General features: G+C 46.5%; 1 protein-coding gene across 6 annotated transcripts in view; it reads right to left on the bottom strand.

The window, feature by feature from the left end:
- Window positions 1-13,854, bottom strand: part of SUFU (SUFU negative regulator of hedgehog signaling) — a 108,568-nt gene extending 94,714 nt beyond the window's left edge. For 3 of the 6 annotated variants that reach the window (XM_089897326.1, XM_089897328.1, XM_022568916.3), the window contains exons 1-2: window positions 13,449-13,850; window positions 9,044-9,178 (exon numbers count right to left, since the gene is read on the bottom strand). In XM_089897326.1, the coding sequence (XP_089753452.1) occupies window positions 9,044-9,178; window positions 13,449-13,630 (317 nt within the window). In that variant the 5' untranslated portion in view covers window positions 13,631-13,850. Of the gene's footprint in view, window positions 1-9,043; window positions 9,179-13,448 lie in introns of all 6 variants that reach the window. The other 3 variants (XM_022568915.3, XM_022568917.3, XM_089897327.1) reach the window with 2 other exon arrangements.
- Between the last annotated feature and the right edge of the window lie 1,650 nt (window positions 13,855-15,504).

The raw sequence follows: 15,504 nt of genomic DNA, 5'->3' as shown, positions 1-15,504 counted from the left end.
CCTATTAATTTTAAAAAACCATTACAGTAAGTCCCCTACATACGAACCTTCAAGTTGTGAACTTTCTAAGATGCGAACGTGCATTTGCATGTCTGATCACGTAAGTTAGTTCACGTGTCTGGTGTTATCTGTAAAAGTTTGGTACCTAGGCTAACTTTGTTGGACTTAAAAACAAATTGGACTTACGAATGTGCTCTCGGAGTGGAACTCGTTCATATGTAGGGGACCTACTATACAGGAATTAAAATGTTTTAAAAAATGATGTGACAGTCTGCATCGATATAAGAACAGAGGAAAAATATATCCTCTGCTGGTTATGTCACTCTGCAGGATGACAAGACAACTTTATTTCAGAATAAAAATCCTTCCCATGTTGGCCCTACAGACACCTCAGCTAGAAGGTATGGGTACTCCCAGCTTTGAAGTGTTCATCATTTCTATACCTCCTCCCCAGAGAGAATGATCAGATAGTCCACACATTCTGGGCAACATATGCTCTGGGTTGTGGGAATGCTGGGTACATCCTTGACCACACAGGAAGCATGACCATGTGAACTTGACATCCAAGCCAGAAGCATCACCTTTGTGCTCTTAAGAGCAGACTTTCCTGGCAACTTACTAAAAATGACCACAGTAGGGCTGCAGAAGCCTTGACTTGAATTTGACACAGGATCCTATCACCTACCCTCCTGCCATTACCCGACAGAACTCTTTCTTCTCTACAAAGTTGCTTCAACACCCAGCTCAACATTTCCCCTACAAAGCTCTTCCTGCTTAACTATTCACACTCCATTAATCCAAGATACCTTTGAACTGAGGCGCACGATAGTAATAGAGGTCCGAGGGGGGACCTTCCTCCACACGCCCACACAGGTAGAGAAAGGGAAGGGTGAGGACTGTTGGAGCCAGACTGCCCAGGTTGATAGCCCAGCTCCAGCATTCCCTGGCTGGGTGATTATTTCCTTAACATCTCTGTGCCTCAGTTTCCTTGTAAAATAAGATTAATAATATCTACCCCATGAAGCTGTTGTAAGGATGAAATGAATTTATATAAAACACTTAGAATAGTGCCTTGCACACAGTAAGAGCTACAAGTAGTCTGCAATTATTATTACATGTTTTAATGAAGCACTGAGGACCACAGGGTGAGGGGAGACAGCCACAAAGTCACAGAAGTCAGGCAAAGCCTTAAGTTGCTTCCAGCCCCAATCCTCACTGTCGCCTTCTTTCCCGGGGACTCTGCCATCTCTTATCAAGCAGATCTTGGGTTTTTTCAAGGACAGAAGCTTGGTATGACTTCTCTTTGTCCCCCACCCAAACACATCACCTTTTCCAGTGTTCTGCCTGTAATGGGACTCAATATATCTCTGCTGGTGGGGTTGCCGCGCAGCCTGGTGCTCTGTGGAGAGCTCGGCAGCAGGTCAGCGAGCTTCGAAAGTATGTGCAGGGGTGAGGAGACCATTCCCGTGGGGCTCAGGTCAGAAAGGACAAGACCTCTCCACACACTTCTTAGGACCAGACATCAGAACGGAGCTACTGAAACAGGAAATGTAGTTGACTGGGAGACCTCAAAGGCAGGACAGAGGAATGAATTTAGGAGCCAAAGGCCAAAGTCCTGAGTCAGGACCTCTGAGTCAGAATGCTGGGCAAAGGAGATGCTGGCAAACCCAGACCCAGAACACGGCAGGTGTGAGGACCAGCATGCATGGGAAAAGCTGCGGCGTGGAAGATGGGAGTCTAAAAGGGTGGGCTGGCAGATCTGGGGCTGAGAGATCTGATCACATCAAACCCATAAAGGCTTCCAAGTTTCTGCCTCTCTCTGCAGGAAGAGGAAGAACTTTCCCAATGCTGACAGCCTGGCAGTCACTCCCGAATAACCAGGCCTCTCGGACTTTTAAGCCAGTTTGACTGGGCCAGCTCAAGGAATCTCCTCCCAACTGCCCCCTTACTGCTGAAGGACTCCTTGAATCGGAGAATTTAGCATCTCTACACCATGGAGGAAGAGAGAATCCATGTTGCAAATGAAATGCTTTACAAAGGATGAGGCCACACACCCACACAGATCTGCTAGGAACCCCACAATGCCTCAGGTCTTCCTGTGGTTACAAAAGAAAAGGAATTCTCAACATTTCAAAATTCAGAGATTTGGGACCTGAAATCCAGCCCAGGGTGGTGGTTTCAGCCTCAGGGAGAGCTCTATCCCCACTGCTGGCCCTTATTCCCACCCCAGGCCAAGGCCAAGGGTGCCCTACTCTTTCTAGGTAGGCCAGGCCCCCTGTCCTTAGCAGAGAGCGCCACCAATTCACACAATCATCCTGAAACTAAACCCTCTGAGATGAAAGACAGGGGGAGGGACCAAAGCTTCAGGGAGGCCTGCCTTCCAGTGAACCTACAAAGCTCTTCCTCGGCCTGCTGTGCCCAGCTAGGGGGAGGGCTGGGACCTGCCATCTGTGGGTGGCTTAGAGAGGAATTCCACTTGTCAGTCTCCAGAGAGCTTTGGAAAGAAAGCAAAGGCCAACTAGAGGAGAGACCACACTCCTGGGCAGGTATGTTATGGCAAAGGCAGAATCTCCACTGGAAACCCCAGGGAATGAAATGGCATGTTAAAAAGTTCCTGCCAACCAAGCTTTGAGGAAGGCAAATTAGCATTTCCCAACTGCAGGGGCCACACAAAACAACAAGTGGAAAAGTTAATCTGTATCCAGTGTTTTAATAAATAACTCATTTAGTGCAGAGCCCAGATGGGAGAAACCCAAAGGGAAAAAGAGGTTATCCACCAGCCCAGCAGAGGCAGCCACGGGAAGCCAGTCAGCAGCAGTTCCAGGCCCCAAGGGAGAAAGAACTACTCTACACTCCGTGGACATACCTGCCAAGAGGCCAGCGTTTGTGGGGCAGAGCCCAGATCGACCATGGAGGTAGAGCTAAGGTGTGGGCTCTACCCTGTGGAGCTGCCAGCCTGCAGGCCAACACCACACAAAGGCTGTCTTTGGAACCAGCCCGGCACATACAGCGGATGACCTGCGCAGTGGAATCCCACCAGGGAAGTCTGCCTGAGATCACAAACACACTCTGCAACTAGCCAGCCTCCTGTGCCTTGGTTAGGCCCCCTGTAGTCTGGGTCTAGCCAGGGCTGCTGGCAGGACCGGGGACAGCCAGAAATCCTCACGGAGAGTGGTGCTGAAGCCCCCCTCTTCCACAGCTCTGCAAATCCGCACATTCCAGTGCACAGCTGCCTGGCCACAAAGAGAAGGGCCAGAGCTGCAGTCTTCCGACAAGCACTTGGCAGCTGAAGCTCAGCTGTCTCACACCTCCCAAGCTGGGGGGAAGAGCACCAGGACAGTCTCTGCTGCTGAAGTCAGTTGGCGGTGGCCTTAGGGCTCCTAGAAAAGCACGTTGATCTCCCGTGTGGCTGCCCCGAACTGCAACTTGTTCCATCTCTCCAACTTTAGAAACAGCCTCTTAAGAACCTTTAATCCAAACAAGTGCTCTCTTGCCCTATTTCCTTTAGTGACTGTGAATAGGGAAAGAACTTGGATGGAACTGGCCAAACCAGGGCTCATCCAGTCAACTTACTCTTCTCCCCTCTCTGGGCTACCAGGGTGGGGCTGCTCCCCTTCTGCTCGCTGAAACAAGCCTGCCAGGAGCAAGAAGAAACGCAGGGGACCCCCAGGCTTCTGCCTGTCCCTGTCCTCAACAAGCTGTGAGGATAAAGAAAGATCTTAATGGGAAGAAGTACACAGTAGGCAGTTAATAAATGCTGTTGACTGATTAAAATGGAAAGGCAATACAGAACAGTAGCTAAGAATATAGGCTTTGGGGTTGCTAGAACTGACCGTCAATTTACCACCTGTGCAGTAAGTTCTCTAAGCCTAAATTTTTATATCTATGAGCAAGAGGTAATAAGAACTCCTTATGTCATAGAATTACTATGAGGATAATATAAAGTGATAATTTTATATAAAGAACTTAGTACTCAGGACAGGAATAAAGACGCAGATGTAGAGAATGGACTTGAGGACACAGGGAGGGGGAAGGGTAAGGTGGGATGAAGTGAGAAAGTGATATGGACATATACACACTACCAAATGTAAAATAGATAGCTAGTGGGAAGCAGCCGCATAGCACAGGGAGATCAGCTTGGTGGTTTGTGACCACCTAGAGGGATGGGATAGGGAGGGTGGGAAGGAGACACAAGAGGGAGGAAAAATGGGGATATATGTATATGTATAGCTGATTCACTTTGTTATACAGCAGAAACTAACACAACATTGTAAAGCAATTATACTCCAACAAAGACATTAAAAAAGAAAAAAGAACTTAGCACTAACCTGCAATATAGTAAAAACTAAAAAGAGGGCTTCCCTGGTGGCGCAGTGGTTGAGAGTCCGCCTGCCGATGCAGGGGACACGGGTTCGTGCCCTGGTCCAGGAAGATCCCACATGCTGCGAAGCGGCTGGGCCCACGAGCCATGGCCGCTGAGCCTGCGCCTCCGGAGCCTGTGCTCCGCAATGGGAGAGGCCACAGCAGTGAGAGGCCCACATATCGCAAATAAAAAAAACTAAAAAGAAACTAAAAAGAAAAAGTTTGCTTAAATTATTACCTTAAAGACGAACAATGCCCTGTACATTGAAAGAAAGCATAGAACATTTTATTTTTATTTTTTACACTTTTTAAAAATTGAAGTATAGTTGACTTACATTGTTGTGTTAGTTTCTGGTATACAGCAAAGTGATTCAGTTTTATATATATACGTTCTTTTTTCATATTCTTTTCCACGATGGTTTATTACAGGATATTGAATATAGTTCCCTGTGCTATACAGTAGGACCTTGTTGTTTATCTAGCATAGAACATTTTAGATGTTAGGAGACCCTGCTGCTCTCATTAACTTGCTGTATGGCCTTTGGCAGGCTACTGTACTTTCTAAACTGCACAATTTAAGGGAGATTGACTAGATCAGTGTTTCCCATTTGTCTGTGACAAGAAATAATACTGAATCATACTTTTAAAAAAATTCCCTTCTCAACTGTCTTTCAATTTTTTAAATCATAGCTAGGGCCAGGTTCTATTTGGTGTTAGCACGTCTTTTTTAATACCTCGCTCGTACTTACTAATCTCTTGAACAAAGAGAAAGCTGGCTCAGGCTCAGAATCTTCTGTGACAGGCCACTGTATTAAGCTAGAATTTAATAATATTGCTTTGTTATCACTGTGTTTACTTCCATAACTACCTTTAAATTATAGCAAGTGATACTGGTTTCCATATATGGTAGTGATTTAACTTTTTTTTTTTTTTTGCGGTATGCGGGCCTCTCACTGTTGTGGCCTCTCCTATTGCGGAGCACAGGCTCCGGACGCGCAGGCTCAGCGGCCATGGCTCATGGGCCCAGCCGCTCCGCGGCATGTGGGATCTTCCCGGACCAGGGCACGAACCCGTGTCCCTTGCATCGGCAGGCGGACTCTCAACCACCTCGCCACCAGGGAAGCCCTGATTTAACTTTAAAAAATATATTTATATCAGGGGAGGTTAATTTAAAGAAAACATAAAGTAGATAATATACTACAGGTGGCAAAGGTTATGAAGGCAGCACTAAAAATTTTTGAAATACTGGGCTAGAAGATTTTGAAATCTCCTTTCCAAAAGTGAATGTTTGTGCCCTAGAGGTGTCAGACTGCAGATCTCACCCCAGCCCCTTCCTACAAGGTTCCTCTCAAACTTCACTTCCTCCCTGGAGCTTCCTCCAATCCAGCAGCCTGACTATAAGTCACTCACTCCATTGTGCTCCCAGAACATGTTCTACATCATGGATTGCAGCATTTATTTACCCAGTACTGTAACTATCTCTTTATATTTATCCTCCCTCTACAACATGTGCTCCTTAAGACAGGAATTTTGTCTTGGCATCTTATCCCCAAGACATCTATCATGGTGCTCTGTGTCCGGTACAAAATAGGACTTCAGCACTTGATAAATGCTGAATAAATGAACCAAGGCTTCTGCCCTTTTTTTTCACTGAATGAGAAGTCAAAGGCAGTGTAAGAAGAATGTTGCCAGAGAGTCATTTGCCATAATTCCAATTCAACACCTCTTAGCACTTAAGCTGGGTGATAGAACGCTCATCTTTCTGACCTCAGTTTCAAGCCCTAAATTATATGAGAATCAATGAATCAGTTTTAAAGAGGGCTCACCACATGAAATGTTTGGAAAAGCAAACTTTTCTTCAAGAAACTTACCAGGATCGAGAAGAGACCAGTCACACCAGCACAAGGCCAATTACAAAGGTACTTTTGACTTCTGCAACATAGACCAGAACTGGGTAAATATCCAAGAACATTCCTTCCACATCCTTCTAGTGGCAGGTTTTAATACCAGAAAATACTAGGCTCGAGTGTGGGGTGAAAGCCCAAATGGAGGTCTCACTATTGTCATGAATGACATCTGAATATCAAAGTGTTTTATCACATAGAAATGACACACATATATGAGGGTACTGCTAAACAAAGAAAGGCCCTTTTTCAAATTCAGAGGTTGCCCTTTCTGAAATATGGGACTTCCTCAATTATGTTCTTCATGTCATTTGGGCCTTAGACTCATACCTCATAAGCAGGTAGACTGTAAGAATCTTTAGGCCACATAGAAAACAGTATTCTTTTAACTGGAATAAATCTGTCAACAAAAAGGTACAGGCTAGCTGCACTAAATATCCTCTGCAGGTTCTTATTAAAAATATAAATTGAAGTCCAGCATAGTCCCTCTACTCCCTGCATCTGTTTGCTATTCTACCTCCATTATTAATAATGCAATGCAGGGTCTTGATTCAGGCAAGATTAATTCCCTGTTCCCAAAGCCTTAGGCTGACATTGCAATGGATATGTTTGGAAGGCTATAAAGGCAGGCCCAGAAATTGCTCCTGACACGTGATCAGTGAGGAGATGGGGCCTGGGCCTCCAAGATTAACAAGAGAAAAGAGGAAGTTGGGTTGGGCCTGTGATCAGAGTGAGGGGGTGGGGGGGGGGTGGTGTATAGCCTAGTGGTTAAGAGCTCAGACTCTGAACAGCTCAATTCAATCCTAGCTCTTTTACAGCCTACAGGCGAGACTTTAGACAATTCATTTAGCCCCTCAAGGGACTCAGTTTCCCCATGTATAAAACAGAGATAACAAAAGAACCTGATAAGATTGTAAAGCATTTGACAGGATGATGAAAGATAGTAAGAACTAAAACAAAGACAAAAAAAAAAAAAAAAAAGACTATTATCATCTTCTTCCTCATCATAGCATCAACATCTCCAGAATCAACCTCTTAATGCTGAGGCAAGGCAGGAGAGCCCTGCTACTCTTTCAATCTACACACGCTAAGCAGCCACCACCAAGACACCAAAAAGATGGTATAAGAAGCAAAAAAAAGATAGTATGCAAAACAAAAAACAGGAAAGGACATAATAGAAAGAGAAATCGTGGACTTCCCTGGTTGCGCAGTGGTTAAGAATCTGCCTGCCAATGGAGGGGACATTCCTGGTCTGGGAAGGTCCCACATGCCGCGGAGCAACTAAGCCCGTGTGCCACAACTACTGAGCCTGCGCTCTAGAGCCTGCGAGCCACAACTACTGAGCCTGCGTGCCACAACTACTGAAGCCCACGTGCCTAGAGCCCGTGCTCCTCAACAAGAAAAGCCACCACAATGAGAAGCCTGCACACCACAACGAACAGTAGCCCCTGCTCACCGCAACTAGAAAAAGCCCACGCCCAGCAATGAAAACCCAACGCAGCCTTTTTAAAAAAAGAGTATGGACTCTGGAGCCAGACTGCCTGTGTTAGAATCCTGGCTCCACCACTTCCAATCTGTGTGACCTTAAGCAAATTATAGAATCTCTTTGCGTCTCACTTTCCTCAACTGTAAAATGGGGCAAATATTAGTACCTACCAGTATTTTAGGGTTGTGGTGAAAATAAAATTAGTTAATACATATATATATAAAGTGATTAGAAGAGTACCTGTCTCATAATCAATGCTTAACTGTTAGCTTTTATTATTACTGTTGCTATTTTTTCAACTGACAATGTTTAACTTAATAGTAAAATGTGTTTAAATTCAGTGATTATAGAGGGAAGTAGGGGAGGCAGGTAGGAATTATAAGTATTACAGGGCAGCAAATGGAAGAAAGACTAGGATAAAAAACGTACTGCAGGAACTTCCCTGGTGGTGCGGTGGTTAAGAATCCACCTACCAATGCAGGGGACACGGGTTCAAGCCCTGGTCCGGGGAGATCCCATATGCAGTGGAGCAACTAAGCCTGTGCGCCACAACTACTGAGCCCGTGAGCCACAACTACTGAAGCCCGCGTGCCTAGAGCCCAGGCTCCGCAACAAGAGAAGCCACTGCAATGAGAAGCTCCCGCACCACAACGAAGAGTAGCCCCTGCTTGCTACAACTAGAGAAAGCCCACGCGCAGCAACGAAGACCCAACGCAGCCAGAAATAAATAAATGTACAAAAAAAAAAATGTACTGCGGCTGATCTGAGCACAGATAACTGCAGGTTAAAAGGAAGTAGGTAAGATCGACAGAGGGATAGAGATGGATATAGTCATGATAAAGCAAGTAGAATAAAATGTTAATGGTAGAATCTAGGTAGTGGTACGTGAGTGTTCACTGTAAAATTCTTTCAACGTTGTTTCTTGTTTAAAATTTTTCATAAGCTAGAGGGGAAAAAAGGAAGTAGACCTAGAGGAATCAACCCAACATCTGGGTCATAGCTGTGCTGCCTGTCATTTGAGCTCAAACATCAGAAAAAGCTTGGAAAAACCTAATGGTTTTGGAACTCTTGCTCATCAACACTTTCCTGCACCAGATGAGCAGAGCTCAGGTGATGACCTGGACCACCTTGGCACAAGGAGGTACAGGCAGAAGGCAGAAACCCAGATGTTCCATGTGAGAAATGCCAATCTCAAGGGACTATGACATTATCACCCCTGCTCAGGAAAACCTCAGAAATAAGGCTCAAGGCTAAGGAACAGGGAGATGGAAGGGCAAGTGTACACACTCACTCATGGACTCTGTTGTCGCCATAGAGATCACTCAGGCCAAAGCTGATGTAGTGCCAGTGCTCGGGGATGTTGGCCGAAGGGCTCCCCACATTCCTGTACATGCTAACATAGTCCAAGGGGTCTGGGCCACCCAACCTGCAAAAGACAAAACACAGGAGTGTCAGTGTGAGCCTGAAAGCAGACAATGTGAAGTTGAGGGGCTCTACCTTACAAACCTAAAGACCCCATCCTAGAGGAGCCTGGGGTAAAAGATAACTAAAGGGAGGCCACACCTCTCCAGGATAAGACCAAAGGATGGGCAGCTGGAGGCAGCCCAATTCCATAAGCACAAGAGGCTCCCTTCTCCTATCTCCAACAGGTAGAACCTCCTTCAGAAATAAAACAGACTTATTAATATGTATAAAATGGATAACTAATAAGAACCTGCTGTATAAAAAAGTAAATAAAATAAAATTAAAAAAAAAAGAAATAAAAAGACTGATTGGTTGACCCTTTGGCTTCCTCCTGTTTCAAATTACCAATCCCAAGTGGGATTGGCAGGAATTATCTCTCTTCCATGGTGCCTATAAACACGCCAAGCTTCAAGGCAAGAAGCGCATCAGTCAATCAACTGGCCTCTGTTGAAAGACCATCCTGATCATCCCCAATGGGCATTGTTACTGGAAGCAGAGGCTCAGCTCCACTCCTGCCTCTTAGACAGCTAATTCCTGAAAGACTATATTGTGCCCTATGTTAATTACAGTTTGTTCTAAACAGACCCAATGCCTCCAGACCCCAGCCCGCACCCCCCAGACCAAAGCTGGTCTTTTATCATGGAAGTGACAAAGGCCAAACTTAGGCTAGCTCGGCTCTGCAGAGAAATGAAGCAGGAGCCAGGCTGAGAGCCCTATGAGCTCTTGCATCTGGAAGATGATCCCAGGACACAGCTGCCTCTAAGGTAGAGCTGGAACATTAAATGATTTGGGGCCTCTGAGAACCACATTAGACTTCCCCCATAATTCCAACAGAGAGGCAGTTGAGGAAGAGATTCAGCCATTAGCTCACTCTGAGGATTTAATTCAATAAGGGTTCCCTTTAGTAGAGTAATTAGTGTTCTTTAAAAAAAAAACCTGCTTTTCTTCAGAATGGATAGGGAAACTTGGTAGACTTGAGAAACAAGACTAAATGGAAACCATCAGCAGAAGGAAGTCTGCATTTAGCCCACAAACACTGCACTTGAGCTGCCTCGGACATCTGACTGTTCCACAGACTGCAAAAACTTTGCCTGCTCCTGGGACAAGGATGGGATACACTTTACATTTGGGATCATATGCTGAAGGAATGCCAACAACCAAATAAAAGACATGTTACATGTATGTGATCTCAGCAAGCATGCCCGTACCATGCAATTCAAACACTATTTAAAACCAGTAGGTCTGGTTTCACCCTCTTTTGCCAGGATGTTATTTGCCTTTGTAGAAATCCTTATTCTCTGCTAGGAAATGCTAAGTTATTTATAGGACTTGTAAGAAAGTCGCTACAAATAGCTTAGAATCTCAACCGAGTGGATTAGGAAAAGGGACAAATCTTCATGTCTTTCCTTAACTCTGCTTTTGCCAACTCATCTGACTAATTCCACAACCAGTTAGATTTAGAAAAGTTTGTCGGGGAAAAGAGGAAAGAAAGGGCGGCTACCCCTGCAAGGACCTCATGATAACTGCAGAACCCTGGAACAGGTGGGAATGATTACAGGCTCCATATCTGCCCATCCTTCAGCCTAGGTCCATCCAGCAACAAGTGGCAAAACTGCATCCACTCTTCCATGCTCCATCTACCACACTCCTGGCAGCCCTCTTTGTGGCCAAGTCTCCCAGAGGGTATTTCATCAAAGAGAGAGGCTTTACCTTAAAACTCCAACTGCAGAGAATGACAAGAGTCAGACAAAATCAGCCTCATCTCTAAGCACAGAGTGTTCTGTTATACTCACTCAGAGACCTGATGGGAAGCAGATGAGTACGTGGAAAATACATCTTAGAAAAAGATGTTATCCCAGGACCCAGATCATCCCTCAACTTAAGTCCTTGAACACCTGACTTCATTCACTCCACAGGGAGGTTGCCAGAGTGAAGTGGCCCTAGGGCACTGGTTCTACTTCAGCAACCTGATCACTCATGTCTCAGCTTTCAACCAGGATGTCCCGGTTGGCTAGGGACCACTAGTCAAAGAGCCACCCTTCTGTCACAAGAAAAAGAATCCCAAGGTACCCTGGGCCACAGCCAAACTGAGGCAGCCTCAGTCAGCCATCCTGCTATGAAAATTGAAGCGGGACTGTGGGATCCCAATTGTGAGGTTATCAGTAAATTACTTTCAGGATCTTAATTATGCAACCCCCTCCAAATCTTAGAAAGAACCAGTCACTGAGCTGTTCCCTCTCAAAAATTCTGCATCTAGGAAGCATTTCTAATTCCACAAAGTGCTATGCAATCCTTTTTATTCCTCATTAGATGCTGGCCCATCTTTTAAGATAAGTCCTGGCCTGGTTAAGAAACTTGCAACAAGATGAAAAAAGAAAGGTTCCTGGGGGGATGGGGGGAAAATAAAGGGTTCCCAAACCAGTCTTAGTCCTTTGCACCTGTTCAATACCTTTTACACACAACTCTATCCTTCATGGCCACTTGGGTGACATAATAACTGTTGCCCAAGTCTGCGTAGGGATTTCTCCTTATACTCAAATGAGGCCTGAACAAACAGCACGGCAGAGGCAGGTCCCCTTTTTCTCATGACACATCCCAATAGAGTCCATCACTATACATATTTAAATATAGTGGTACAATATATTTAAATATGGGTGATTAAGTTATCAAGAGCTGCTTTGTACTCAGAAGCTCTCTTGAAAAACTCCTCTCAACCAAAGAACAGTGTGCCTGCCGGAGAGAACTGTACCACTGGCCACCCCTCCTCCTGGCTACCAGACAGAGGCAGGCTGCTCCCGTGGCTCTCCCTAAGGAGCAGGTGGCTGCTCCCCAGGCCCTTCACACTGTCAGCCTCTTCACATCCTCCCATAGACACAGGGAGCTGGCCTCAGCCCTACACAGCCTAGCTTCTGCCATCTCCAGAAGAAGAAAGAGGTTGTCACAGAGGAAAAAGACTCACTCTTAAAGGGAAAGGTAACCAGCAAAGACATCCACTCTATCACTTCCCCCTTTGAGTGTACCTCCCCTTTGGCCACACCCCAAGCAGCTGCCTGAACAGAATTTCAGGAGTCAATGAAGGGGCTCATCTAATACAGTGCCTGCGCGAATGTGGTTTTGGACAGATTCAATTAATTCTCAGTCAACTTTTGGTCCAGAAAGACCATGAAGAAGAGTCCCTATAACACGTTTTGCCCAGAGCGGGCAGGAAGAGACAAGTTGCAAATGAAATGGGAAACTAGAAAAGACCATCCCCTCCCCAGGGGCAGCCCATCTGTACACAGGTCTGATCTTAACAGAGCTACTTGAGCATTACCCTCAGCTTCCCTGAGGAACTGCTGCCTAAATCTGGAAGCTCTGGACCACCAAGCTCCTCTTAACATCTCACTGCAGGATCCTCCGTGTCCAAGTCCCAGGTCTTCATCATTTACTGCAGTCTCCTTCAATTCTGAACCAAACCATGGATCTCCCTGACCCTGTCTGCCTCTGTTCTAGCCAGTGACCTAAAGCAAAGCAGCTGCAGAGCCAGAAGCAGCTCTGCATGGAGAAACAGAACTGTGCAGAGTAAGCAGAAAGTTTATCAGGAAAAATTGCTCCGCCAAACTTCAAACGCAAAAGCACTGCACTGATATCAATGTCTGAGCTCATCGGGAAGGGATCAAAAAGAGACCTCCTCCTCATCCCTTCACAAGCACAACGCTCACAACTTGCTCCCCTCCTAACCCACAGACCCACACCCGTCACTACCCTGTGCAGTCTCGTACCCTCTGAGCTCCTCCAGCCGCGCGGCTCCAAAGCCTTCTCAGATGCTCCCCAGGCCCCGCCTCGCCTCCCCCATCCCACTTCAGCCGCCCCCCCCCCACCCCGGCTTCCCCTCGCCCACTAATGACCCCCTACAGGCGCCCCCTCCTTTCACCACGTTTACAGTTCCTTCTCTCCTATCGTTCCCTCCGCCGCTCCTACCCACACCCCCAATTCACTCTATTCTCCTAATCCCAATTAACCCTTCATTCCCCTCCTCCCTCGCTAACCCTTCGCTACCCACAGGCTTCTTTAACCCCTTTGTCCCCATTCCTAACTTGAGCCTTAACTTCTTCCCTCGCAGCAGAAAGCCCTTCTTCCAAGTGCTTTAACCATTCTCCTTCCCCCTCCTATTCCCGCACAAATGACTTGGCCCCAGCGCTTTAACCCTTCTCAGCCCGCCCCTGTCCGTCTCCCCGCGGCCCAAGGCATACCAGTACTTGACGATAGCGGTAACCTGGAGCGGGTTCGGCTGGTCTGGGTAAAGGCGGCGGCACTCTCCGTAGATGGCGTGCAGTCCCGGGGGGAAGAGCGAGGCGAAGGCCGGAGGGGCTGTAGGGCCAGGGGCCGGGGGCGCGGTGGGGCCGGGGGCGCCGCTAGGCCGCAACTCCGCCATCGGGGCGCGTAGGGTGCTGGGGGGACCGGGGAGGGCAGACGAGGGGGAGAGCACTGACGCGCCAGCAGGCGACCTCCCTGGGTGCGACTCCCGGAGGCGATGGGGGGGCTGCAGCGAGGTCTAGGCTTCGCGCCTGCGCAAGGCGCACCGTCCGCCCAGGCCGTAGCCGCGGCAGAGACGGCCAGAGGGTGCCTCGGGGGCCGCGGGGCGCTCAGGGGGCGGGGCGCCGGCCTGCCCTATTCAGGCACCCATTGGCTAGTGTCTGTGCCAGTCACAGGTGGGGAAGGCATGAGTTGACAATAGGTCCCGCCTCCCTCTCCCAGGGTTGCGGGGGGTGTCCCAAGGCTCTTGGCCTCCCCCTAGTGTTAGGAGGAACCCAGGTTTAAATAGAGATATTGGGGCATCGTTCTGAGGTGCTAGGGTCCCATGAAAGCACTGGGAAGTGCGCAAAGGGCTTGTCACTGTTATGGTGACACGCTGCTCAGAAGGATTTAAACATACACGTGCCAGGGACTTCCCAGGTGGCGCAGTGGTTAAGAATCCGCGTATTAGTGCAGCGGGCACAGGTTCGAGCCCTGGACCGAGAAAATCTACATGCTGTGGAGTAGTTAAGCCCGTGCGTCACAACTACTGAAGCCTGTTTGCCTAGAACCCCAGCTACGCAAGGGAAGCCTTCATTTGCCGCAAGCGCAATGAAGACCCAACACAGCCTAAAATAAATATTGTTTAAAAACCTTAAAAAAATGTCTTACAATGGATTGATTCATTCGGCCATGTAGCGTTAGTTTTAATAGATTATAAATGTAAATGTTTCCTACCGTCTTTGAATATCCATTGACCGTATTGACTGACACTAACACCGCCAAATTCGGGGGTCATATGTTGAAATACCTATTTTGGAGTTCTGCCAGAAAGTAGCAAGACTTAAACTAGGATCAGTTAAATAGACATGGTGATTATTTATTTTTATTGGAGTATAATTGCTTTTCAATATTGTGTTCGTTTCTGCTGTACAGCAAAGTGAATCAGTTATAAGTATACGTATATCCACTCTTTTTTAGATTTCCTTCCCGTTTAGGTCACCACAGATCACTGAGCAGGGTTCCCTGTGCTAAACAATTGTTTCTCATTAGTTATCTATTTTATACATAGTAGTGTATATATGTTGATCCCAATCTCCCAATTCATCCCACCCTCCTCTTCCCCCCTTGGTAACCATAAGTTTGTTCTCTACATCTGTGACTCTATTTCTGCTTTGCCTATAAGTTCATCTGTACCATTTTTCTAGATTCCACATATAAGCGATATTATATGATATTTGTTTTTCTCTTTCTGACTTCACTCTGTATGGACTTGGTGATTATTTAATACATGGTTAAAATGACATGGTTAAGATGACAATCTCTTTTTTGTTCTGTTTTAAGCAGAGGTATGCAGGTTGCCTTGAGGAACACCAATATTCATTATCTACTGTGAAGCTGCCCCTCTCCATTACCTTTGACTCTCTGTAACTGGGAAATGTTTTAATTCCTAAGACACCAGGTTGGGAATTATTTTGCTGCCTACAATAACTTTTCATACAGTAGTGTCTTCCACTCAGTGATCTTGAAGAAATTCCAAGAGAAAGGGATAGAAGAGAGTCCTGACTACTGCTGCTATTAACTAAAGCTTCCCTGCAACTTGAAGGGATGGAGGAAATAATTTACAGAAAAATGCGCTGGGCTCATTAGAGAACAGTGACACATAATCTCTCTTCACTTCCATTTTCTCATCCATCAATGTCAATTCTAAATCCCCATGAAAATTAAAGATATACTGTTACTGAAGCTATTAGATGAACGATGTTTTAATGACCAAAAGATCATCTATACCAG

The sequence above is a fragment of the Delphinapterus leucas genome, chromosome 16, assembly GCF_059928025.1.
Source record: "Delphinapterus leucas isolate spDelLeu-1000000601 "Yukka" chromosome 16, BTC_Dleu_Yukka2, whole genome shotgun sequence".
In the NCBI taxonomy this organism is placed as follows: Eukaryota; Metazoa; Chordata; class Mammalia; order Artiodactyla; family Monodontidae; genus Delphinapterus; species Delphinapterus leucas.
Note: the sequence above shows the minus strand (reverse complement) of the source record. Positions and strands in the feature narration are given on the sequence as shown.